At 36.9% G+C, this 11,157-nt stretch overlaps 1 protein-coding gene across 2 annotated transcripts; it reads left to right on the forward strand.

The window, feature by feature from the left end:
* The first annotated feature begins 2,353 nt into the window (after positions 1-2,353).
* Positions 2,354-3,314, forward strand: LOC116162021. Of its 2 annotated transcripts, XM_031475537.1 has the most exons (3): positions 2,362-2,566; positions 2,617-2,718; positions 2,765-3,314. In XM_031475537.1, the coding sequence occupies exons 1-3, from the start codon at positions 2,417-2,419 to the stop codon at positions 3,065-3,067; spliced, it is 555 nt and encodes a 184-aa protein (XP_031331397.1). In that variant the 5' UTR covers positions 2,362-2,416; the 3' UTR covers positions 3,068-3,314. The 2 variants fall into 2 exon arrangements, with proteins under 2 accessions (XP_031331398.1, XP_031331397.1); XM_031475538.1 differs by lacking the exon at positions 2,617-2,718 and having other exon boundaries at positions 2,354-2,566.
* Positions 3,315-11,157: the final 7,843 nt, after the last annotated feature.

Here is an 11,157-nt window from a genome sequence, read left to right on the forward strand (position 1 = left end):
AAATGGGCAGGTAATTTTGAAAATTCGCAAAAAAGGTTGGGAATTGTGACAATGTTCAGGAAATTTCCAAAATTCGAAGGAAATTTTGGAAGTACATGTGTGAGACATTTTGGGAATTTTGAAAATGGGCAGGTAATTTTGAAAATTCGCAAAAAAGGTTGGGAATTTTGACAATGTTCAGGAAATTTCCAAAATTCGAAGGAAATTTTGGAAGTACATGTGTGTGAGACATTTTGGGAATTTTGAAAATGTGCAGGGAGGTTTAGACGTATTTGTGTGAACAATTTTGGAAATTTTGGAAATCTGTAGGAAATTTTGCAAATGCTCAGGAAATTTTGATAATTCGCAGGAAATTCTGGACGTAATGTGTGTAGGCAATTTTGGAAATTTTGATTATGTTCAGGAAATGTCAAAAAGCTGCAGGAACTTTGGAAGTATGTATGTAGAACATTTTGGGAATTTTGAAAATGTGCAGGAAATTTTGATAGTCTGTAGAAAATTTCGGAAGTCTACATGCAGGACATTTTAGGAATTTTGAAAATGTCCAGGAAGGTTTTGACGTATGTGTGTAGGCGATTTTGGAAATTCTGAAGATGTGCAGAAAATTTTGAAAATTCGCTGAAAATTTTGAAAATTTGCTGGAATTTTTGAAAATTTACTGGAAATTTTGAAAATTTGCTGGTAGTTTTGGAAGTAAATGTGCGTGGGACATTTTGGGAATTTTAAAAATGTGCAGGTAATTTTGAAAATTCGCTGGAAATTTTTGGAAGTATATGTAGAACATTTTGGGAATTTTGAAAATGTGAAAGAAGTTTTGGTAGTATGTGTGTACGCAATTTTGGACATTTTGAAAATGGTCAGGACATTTTGAAGGTATGGATGCAGGACATTTTAGGAATTGAAAATGTGCAGGGAATTTTAAAAATTCTCTGGAAATTTTGGAAGTACATGTGTGTGAGATAGTTTGGGAATTTTGGAAATGTTCATGAAATTTTGGGAATTTTGACAATGTTCGGGAAATTTTGATAATTCGCAGGAAATTCTGGACGTAATGTGGGTAGGCTTGTGCCCGAGACTGCTCCGATCCTTCTACTCGTCCCAATCGTTTAGCCGTATGGAAGTCTCTGCCTCCATGGCCAAAGTTGGCGTGGATTTCATGGCTCCAGTGACTCCCAAACAGTTGGTCTCTGTACTTTGCCCTGCACATGGCAGGCTACCATACATGTGCACCATACAGTGTTATTAGTCATTAGTCCTATCACCAAGTCAATATACCAGTCGAGAAGACAAGCCCCATGTACAGCCAAAAGCCCTTCTACGTGCCCATAAAAATGCATGGTATTTTTGCTTATTCGCTCAATGTGCGCTTTCCAGGCCAGGTGGGAGTCTATAATGACTTCGAAATATTTCACTGACTGGTCAGATTCTTAATACAAAGTTCTCATAATTTCGTCGAAATGTGAGGTTACGTTACTCTATCTATATTTCATGATTACTTTTAAGTTGGTAAGAGTGTGGATAACATTCCAACTTCAATTTTTTAAGATTTTTGCACTGTAGAATTATTTCCCAAATCTGGTTCTTTCGCCATCCCTAAAAATTTGCGGCTATGGGCCCGGACCCACATTGCTCCATGCTAAATCCGGCTTTAGAAAAAAAAAGAAATTATAATGGAATGGGTGCGAATTAAAAAGAAAGAGTAGTAGGAATTTGGTTGTTGGAAGAGAATCGTGGGACAATTCGCGTCAAGAGCCGTTAGTGTTTGCGTCGAGCCGTCAATCAACCCATAACCACAGAGGACGTAGGTGAATACTTGTGTTAAAAAATTCCCGGGGAGCAGCGCGCCATCAAAGCGTTTTGGTGACTGTCAATGCAAGGAAGAAATTGCATGTGACCTTAGTCTCAGAACAGTACATGTAAAATCTTAGACGTAAATCTAAGTCAGGTGATTTCAATTCAAACGATAAGTGGCGAATAGGAAACTATTACGATAAAGTCGAACAGTAGTGGACATTTTGAACACGCGGAAATAAATGTGAATGGATTTTGAAATCAGGAGCACAAAATACTTCAATGTATTTTTAAGCCAGTAGAAGCTAGAAATGTAATCATCAATAATTGATTCTGCCAATCTAACTTATCGTTATCGTAACTGGTAGATAACCATCGATGTGATTACATTTGTTTCTGTGGAAATTAACTGTCTTTTAAACGTGTCTATTACGTACTCAGTAAGATTTGATTTTTGGGTTTAAATACAGTCCGTCCCTTTATTTATTTTATACAGATGCCGCAAGCAAAAAAAACGCACAAAATGCGCTACTCAATAAGCGCACAACGAATTTCTCTCTCGCTCTGTCGCTGTTAGAAAATCAATACCTACAGTCTCGCTATTAGTTAGTCCAACATAGTTAGAATGGACGAGAACAGTTACGAATATCAGTGTATGAGAGCTGAACTTCTCGGCGTCGAAAGGCCAAGTCTTGACGACTTCCTCAGCAACCAGAAGAAGCGCCAGGAGGCGGAGCACGTCGAACAGGAGGAGGTCGACGTCGAAAATCTGAAGGTGAGCCGCCGATTGATTTTATAATTTGAGTGCTCGCCTTTTACCATCAGGATGTCGAAAGAGAGGGCGAGGACTTTCGGAATATGTCCGGCGGCCTACACGAATTGGGCAACATTTTATCGGCGACACAGAAAAAATTAAACCGGTTCAAGGTAGCTCGCGCCACTTGACGAGCTCCTAATTTCTATGTTTTTGTAGGCGTCGTGCGGGTCACTGACGAACCTGCTAAAGATACGTATCGGCACCGCGTCCGGCTCGAACGAGTCGATCATTTTAAACTCGAACTCGTCGAACGCGAATCAGGAGGTGACCGGTTTGGATAACACAAGCTTGGCGGACTCGCCGAAGAAGATCGCCGGCGACGATGAGGTGAGGAAGAGCGATTTGGCTGACGCTCTCGACAATCATGTGGACAAACTCGATTTGCTCATCGAAAACGCGGAGAATTGCCAGTACAGTATGTCCGAACAGAATAAACAGATGAAAAAGTTTCTGCGTTGAGGACGATCGATTTGTTTCCACGTTTTTGCTGTTTGTTTTATAAGCGGTTGATATTTTGTTGTTGACAACGAAGTGTGATGTGATTGGCTCAATCATTATTAAATGTTATATATTTCAGAGTGAATTTTAACGTAGGTGTTATATCTTGTATTTGTAGAGTGTCACAACACGTTTTATCAGCTTGGTGCTTCCAATCATTTGAATTGTTAGTATATTGGATTTTTGAGAAATATATCATAATCACGCAGTTCCACTTTTTTCTAGTATCAATTTAGGTTCCCACTTCTGAGGAGTACAATTTTTAGGTAGGTAGATAAGTATTTCCACTTGAGATAGTCTGGCGATAGTAGGCACGCAATTGCTTCAAGTACCTGCACACTTGACAATGGGATATTCAACTTGTAGATTAGCGTTCGTTTAGATCCATCTAAGAAACAGATTGGGTGAATGTCACGACACCTAATTACGTGATTGTGTTTGACTTTCAATTGTAGGTTCGAAACCCCGAACGAGGGGCGAGTTACCTATCTTGCGGGGGCGAGATTATGTTAATCAAAACTCTTCGGTTAAGAATCTATGCGCGATAAATGAGTTGCGATGCGCTAATTTCCACATATCTGAGATGCCTCAACCTTAGCAACGTCCTGTGAATATGATGGTCGATACGAAGCACCCTATACATCATGTTAGTTACACAAGCTGCCAACCGAAATCTAGTGGGATTACAGAGAAGGGAAAGAGAGCGAAGATGAGACACATGTGTTTACCATTTCAAACACCTGCAGTGCAGTTTTTTCCTAGAAATGCGTGAAATGCAGGGAATGGGCGATTTTCGGGTGGTTTTTAGGGGTATTAGATCAAATTACAGCGTGGCTTGGGGTAGTCAATAAATACGATTTAACATGTGTGTTCGTGGTCTTTTTCTTGTAACCGGCTTAAGTGTAAAGTATCTTGAAATATTTTGTTATACCTTAATCATTGCTGTGTGCTTTTGCTTTTTATATCAGGTGAGGTATTTGCTTTATTCAATTAATCTATAAATGTGTGTAACTTGAATGCAGATTGTAACGCTTTACTTATGTACTTACTGGATTCAATCACTTGTACCTCTTAATGTGTGACCTTTGTTGGTATTGGCAATCATGTTTCATTGTCGGTAGGGCTGCATCTGTATTGTACATATTTGCATGTGTCCCTCGATTATTGCATTGCATTTTATTGTAATTGTTTATTTGGACCTGTGAGTAATCAGGAGGGAAGGGTACTTGTTTAGAGGGGATCGAGTTATTCAAGTTTATACAGCCTTGGTGAACCTAACACTAACATTTTCACTCGTTCCGAAACCCAACAACTTTAGCCACTGGGCCTAGGTAATCCTACCGTCCGGCGAGGCATATTTAATATCTCTTAGTTTTGTTTGATGTATGTGTTGTAATACCTGGGTAATGGCTCGATTCCATTTTGGTTACTCATAGTGTGTCTGTAGTATTTGCCCCGGTTTCGAGAGGGCTCAGAAGTGCTGTACATTAGATGTTAGGCTGTAGGCTTTGTCCATTATAGGACTACTCCGAATTAGGTTTTCCTGCAGTTTTCCTAATTCGTAAGGTAAATGCCGGAGTAGTATAGAACCCCTTAAGACCCTCTGCAGGGGCGCCGTGTTGGTATTTGTATTAGTTTCAATATAATCTTAATCAGCTATTGCTTTTGTTGTTCCTTACCCATAAAACGCCCCAGTGCCTTCTGAGAACCCAGAGTGATAAAAAATTGATAAAACTCACTTTTTTCTTAAAATTTTAATACCCTGTAGCTCAAAAACTGAGAGGTTTAGGACATATATTGATATCAACTTTTCTCCTTAGGTCCTCGATAGCCATTCACTTACTTAACACCCTGTATAGGTAGCAAGAACAATGTATTTTAACTGTGTGTATTCTATGTCTGTTTCTATAATTAATTTTATATATTTATATAAAAAAAATTGATACTTAAAAAAATTATTTATTTATTTATATTGGAACCCTTAAAAACCGAAAAAAAAACTGGAACCGAAACTGACTGAAGTCACAGAACCGGAACCTTTAAACAATTATTCTACCTAAATAGTGCGGAACCAGAACCTATATCATATGGGTTCCCACCACAAAGTTGTATATTTACTTATATACAACTCTGTGGTTCCACCCCTAATGCTAACATAACAAAGGCAAGAGGCAGAGTGCCAACGTTGAAAAAATTTGAATCAGAAGGTATGACACCTGATCGGATAGTATGTGGTAGAACCCTGACCAGGATTGTATCAATTTAGGAGTATTAACTAAGTATTTCCGATTGAGATAGACTTGTAGATTAGCGTTCGTTTAGATCCATTACGTGATTGTGTTCGACTTTCAATTGTAAGCTCGAAACCCCGAACGAGAGGCGAGTTACCTATCTTGCGGGGGCGAGATTTTGCTAATCTAAGCTCTTCGGTTTAGAATCTATGTGCGATAAATGAGCTGCGATGCGCTAATTTCTACATATCTTGTCGTTAGTTAAATATGCCTACAAGACCATGTAATTTTCCACCTTGCTCCTAACAAAATGACTATTGCACCAAAGATGAGTCATATCCTGTACTCTTCACCCTTTCTTAGAATTTAGTCACCTGACTCATTGCTCCCCAAATTTGTTTTTAACCTTGAGTGTAACCAACATTGTGTATATGCATTCACTTTTGGACTGTATTAATCAAACTGCGAGGTTTTTCTCCGTCGTACTCTTTTTACCCTTGGCTTGGTATTAATTTTTTTCCGCGAAATCAGTACGTCGTACGAAAGTAAATCTAGGGACCAAATTTGCTTCAAAATAAATGGTGATTTCAAAGAGTCTTGGTTTTTAGAAAAATCAGTGGCGTACCATTTTTTTCTTTAAAAAATGGTCAGTTCAAACCCCGTACGGACGTCACTGGTGAAAATGTAACAAAATCTTTTGCGTCAAAAAATACTCCTTAATGATGAAAAGGTGTGTACAAAATTTCATAAAAATATCTAAGAGTGATAAAAATTGATTTATAAAACTATTTTTTCTTAAAATTTTAACACCCTGTAGCTCAAAAACTAAGAGGTTTAGGAACCCGAACCTATATTTCATATGGGTTCCAAAGACAGAATTGTATATTTACTTAATAAATACAACTCTGTGGTTCCAACCCCTTATGCTAACATGACAAAGGCAAGAGGCAACGTTGAAAAAATTTGAATCAGAAGGTGACACCTGTCGGATCGTCTGTGGTAGAACCCTGACCAGGACCCCCACGTTACACGGAACTGAAATAAAACGCTGCAATGGCTGAAAGTTCATTTATTAATAATTTATACTAAAAACCGCAAATTTGGGAGTTATTTTCGTTTTAGAATAGCGTCAAGAGAAAAGAGCACCACAAAATAATACTTATTAGTGGTTACATATCCACCTTAAGTGCATTCTAAATCTTTTAGATTGCCTTGTGTGACAACAGATGTTTGTCCATTCTGAACTTGTAAGTGGTTTCAAAATAGCACTGGCCACATTTTAAATGTTTGGAAGACTCGTGAGTTCTCAAAGTGCTTTCACAGTAGGTTGCATAATCACACTGTGTACATTTCACGTACTTGAAAATATTGTGAGTCACGAGATGATCTATAAGGTGGGCTTTCTGATTGGTTGAGTAATCACAGTGAGCACATTTTAAATCCTTAGCAGTCTTATGTGTTAACAAATGCCTTATTAAGTAGTATTTAATATTGGTTGCGTAATCGCAATGGGCACATTTTAAATCTTTAGCAGTCTTATGTGTTAACAAATGCCTTATTAAGTAGTATTTAATGTTGGTTGCGTAATCGCAATGGGCACATTTTAAATCCTTGCTCGCTTTGTGTGTTAGTAAATGTCTTTTAAAGTCGGATTTGTACGTGCTTGTGGTACCACATTGGACACAACGTAAACCTCTTGAAATGTTCGGTCGATTAGTGTGTGCGAAATCTTCAAAAGGTTTGTGCAACATAACACCATCAGATTCACTTTCCTGCTCTTCTTCTTTGCCACTATGTATCACATTACAAGAACTAGTCTCCTCAAATTCCACTTTTATTGTTTCAGAGACGTCATTATTAAGAAAAACCTCCTCCTCGAGGAATTCATTTAATTCTTCCTCTTGCTTAATTTCAACTTTTACAATCGCCGACATAACAATTTTTTTTTACAAACACGTTACTTCAAATTATCAAGTGACATGTGAACATAACAACGACATCTGTCTTGTTTGTAAAATTTTCAATGGGTCAGAAAGGGAAGGAAATAATAATTGGTTTCAGCTCCTTTGAGCCGTGTGCGAAATGGGCGCATTCAACTACTTTGCAATTGTAATTTGTTTATTTTTATTTACCAATAAAAGAAGTCGAGTTGTACATTAACCAACTAGAAATCTTGAACGCATCCCAAAGGTTTAATGTGGAAAACAGTAAAAAAGCAACATTTATATTAATTCAACAGGAACAATTAAATAATTCTAAATTACAAAAATGCGATACACAATGACAGATAAAAACTTACATCTATTATTTTACACACACACTTTGATATTCAGTAATTAAAAATAATTAATAATTTAGTAAATAAGTAAACAGTGTATTCTAACAGCGAAGCCTGTGATTGGAGTAGTGGCTGCGATTGATGGACTTCTTGGAAATTCTTCATGAAGCTAGACGGAGTGGCACAAATATGCACGGGCCCAAGGCTAAGATCATTACATATCTTGTCGTTAGTTAAATTTGTCTACAAGGCCATGTATTTTCCATCTTACTCCTTGATTGCACCAAAGATGAGTCACATCCTGTACTCTTCGCCCTTGCTCAGAATTTAGGTACCTGACCCAATGTTCCCAAAATTTGTTTTTAACCTTGAGTGTAACCAACGTGTATATGTACTTACTATCTTTGTTAACCACTACTTAAACTTGATAATTTTACAAATGATTTTGTTAACTAACTTTTGGACTGTATTAATCAAACTGCGAGGTTTTTCTCCGTCGTGCTCTTTTTACCCTTGGCTTGGTTTTTATTTTTTTCGACAAAATCAGTACGTCGTACGAAAGTAAGTCTAGGGACCAAATTTGCTCCAAAATAAATAGTGATTTCAAAAAGAGTTTTCGTTTTTAGCAAACTTAGTGGCGTACAATTGTTTGTAAGTTCAAACCCCGGACGGACGTCGCTGATGAAAATGTAAAAAAATCCTTTACGTCAAAAAATACTCCTTAATGATGAAAAGGTGTGTACAAAATTTCATAAAAATATCTAAGAGTGATAACAATTGATAAAAAACTCACTTTTTTCTTAAAATTTTAACACCCTGTAGCTCAAAAACTGAGAGGTTTAGGACGTAGTTTGATATCAACTTTTCTCCTTAGGTCCTCGATAGGCACTCAATTACTTAACACCCTGTATAGGTAGCAAGAGCAATGTATTTTAATTGTGTGTATGGTTTATTTTCTATAATATTTAAATAAAATCAATTGATACTAAAAAAAAATTTATTTATTTATATTGGAACCCTTAAAAACCGACAAAAAAAACTGGAACCGAAAATGACTGAAGTCACAGAACCGGAACCATTAAAAAATTATTCTACATAAGTAGTGCAGAACCAGAACCTATATTTCATATGGGTTCCAGAATTATATATTTACTTATATGTTGTATATTTACATATATACAACTCTGTGGTTCCAACCCCTAATGCTAACATGACAAAGGCAAGAGCCATTGTGGCAACGTTGAAAAAATTTGAATCCGAGGGTATGACACCTGATCGGATCGTCTCTGGTAGAACCCTGACCAGGACCCCCACGTTACACGGAGAACGAAGCTGAAATAAATCGCTGCAATGGCCAAAAGTTCATTTATTCTTAATTTATACTAAAAACCCGCAAATTTGGGAGTTTTAGAATAGCGTCAAGAGAAAAGAGCACCACAAAATGATACTTATTACTGGTTACATATCCACCTTAAGTGCATTCTAAATCTTTTAGGTTGTCTTGTGTGACAACAGATGTTTGTCCATTCTGAACTTGTAAGTGGTTTCAAAATAACACTGGCCACATTTTAAATGTCTGGAAGACTCGTGAGTTCTCAAAGTGCTTTCACAGTAGGTTGCATAATCACACTGTGTACATTTTATGTACTTAAAAATATTGTGTCTCACGAGATGATCTATAAGGCGCACTCTATGATTAGTCGCGTAATCACAGTGAGCACATTTAAAATCCTTATAAGCTCTATGTGATAAGTAATGCTTTTGTAAGTAGACATTACTATTAGTTAAGTAATCACACTGACTGCACTTTAAATCCTTCACTCTGTGTGTCAACAGATGTTTTTTCACACTGGCTTTATATATGGAAACAAAATCACAATGGACACATTTAAAATGACTGGCAGACTTGCGAGTTGTCAAAGAACAGTTAAAATCCGTATCATCTCTATGTGTTAACAAATGCCTTCGTAGGTAGACCTTATTATTAGTTAAGTAATCACACTGATTGCATTTTAAATTCTTCACCCTGTGTGTCAACAGATGTTTTTTCAAACTGGATCTATAAAGTGAAATCAAAATCACAATGAACACATTTAAAATGCTTGGCAGACTTGTGAGTTGTCAAAGAACTTTTATGGTCCGTCCCAGAATCACTCTGTCTACATTTGAAATCCATAGAAATCTTGTGTGCCTGGCGATTACTGTTAAGGTGGACTTTATTAATGGTTGAGTAATCACACTGAGCACATTTTAACTTCTTGTGTATCCAGAGATGACTTCTGAAGTGGAATTTATTATTGGTTGCATATTCACACTGAGCACATTTGAAATCTTTCATAGTACTGTGTCTTAGCAGATGTGTTTTCAAACTGGATTTGTAAAATGATACAAAATCACACTGAACACATTTAAAATGGTTCGCAGACATAAGGTGAGTTGTCAAATTGTCTTTACGATTGGTTGCAAAATCACACTGTATACATTTTAAATCCTTGGCAGTCTTGTGTGTTAACAAATGCCTTATTAGAGAGATATGGGTCCTTCGCCCACATCTAGCGGTATTAACGGGTAGCGCTATTTTGACATTAAAGGTATGCGCGATTTGATTTTTATAGTAACTAACGTTATTACCGTTAGCGCTTGACGTTATTTACGGAGGGATAACGCTGTGCGCTATTTCAAATACCGCATCGTTAGGTTCTGCGCAGAGATAGATGTTTAGAATTTTTGAGGTTAAGAGAAACTAGTGTTTTAAAAAAAATATATATTTCATTCTTCATAAGCCATGAGCAGTCCTAGTGGTAGTGGTCGTAATAAGTAAATAATCAACAATATCGAAAATGAAATAGCTAACCAATAATAAACTCTGACAATTATAAAAGATAGGTTATGAATGTTATAAATAACGTCACGCCAGTATGTAGTTTCCATATCTCTTAAAACAGCCACATTTACCGCATGACGTTAACTTAATAGCGCATGGCGTTATTAGCGTATACAGGCGCTATTTAATTTTTCCATATCTCTCTATTAAGTAGTATTTAATATTGGTTGCGTAATCGCAATGGGCACATTTTAAATCCTTGCTCGCTTTGTGTGTTAGTAAATGTCTTTTAAAGTCGGATTTGTTCGGACTTGTGGTACCACATTGGACACAACCTAAACCTCTTGAAATTTTCGGTCGATTAGTGTATGGGAAATCCTCAGGTTTGTGCAAAACAACACCAACAGATTCATTTTCCTGCTCTACTTTCCTTTCTTCTTTGCCATTAAAAGAACTAGTTTTCTCAAATTCCACTTTTATTATTTCAGAGAAGTCATTGTTACGAAAAACCTCCTCCTCGAGGAATTCATTTAATTCTTCCTCTTGCTTAATTTCAACTTTTACAATTGTCGACATTACAGTTTTTTTTTCACAAACACGTTACTTAAGGCCGCTTGACATGGAGCAATACTACGCGCAAGAACTTGCAGAAAGAAATTGCAAGGTCAAATCCTTGCATGCAATAAGCATTGCATGGTATTTGACATGGTGCAATTCT

Source organism: Photinus pyralis, unplaced genomic scaffold, assembly GCF_008802855.1.
Source record: "Photinus pyralis isolate 1611_PpyrPB1 unplaced genomic scaffold, Ppyr1.3 Ppyr1.4_LG10, whole genome shotgun sequence".
NCBI lineage: Eukaryota > Metazoa > Arthropoda > Insecta > Coleoptera > Lampyridae > Photinus > Photinus pyralis.

Excerpts from the sequence above, each read along its gene's own strand:
- LOC116162021 (XM_031475537.1), top strand. The coding sequence starts at position 2,417 with ATGGACGAGAACAGTTACGAATATCAGTGTATGAGAGCTGAACTTCTC. Across the intron at positions 2,567-2,616 it reads TCGACGTCGAAAATCTGAAG|GATGTCGAAAGAGAGGGCGA; the intron begins GTGAGCCGCCGA and ends TTTTACCATCAG. Across the intron at positions 2,719-2,764 it reads AAAAATTAAACCGGTTCAAG|GCGTCGTGCGGGTCACTGAC; the intron begins GTAGCTCGCGCC and ends ATGTTTTTGTAG.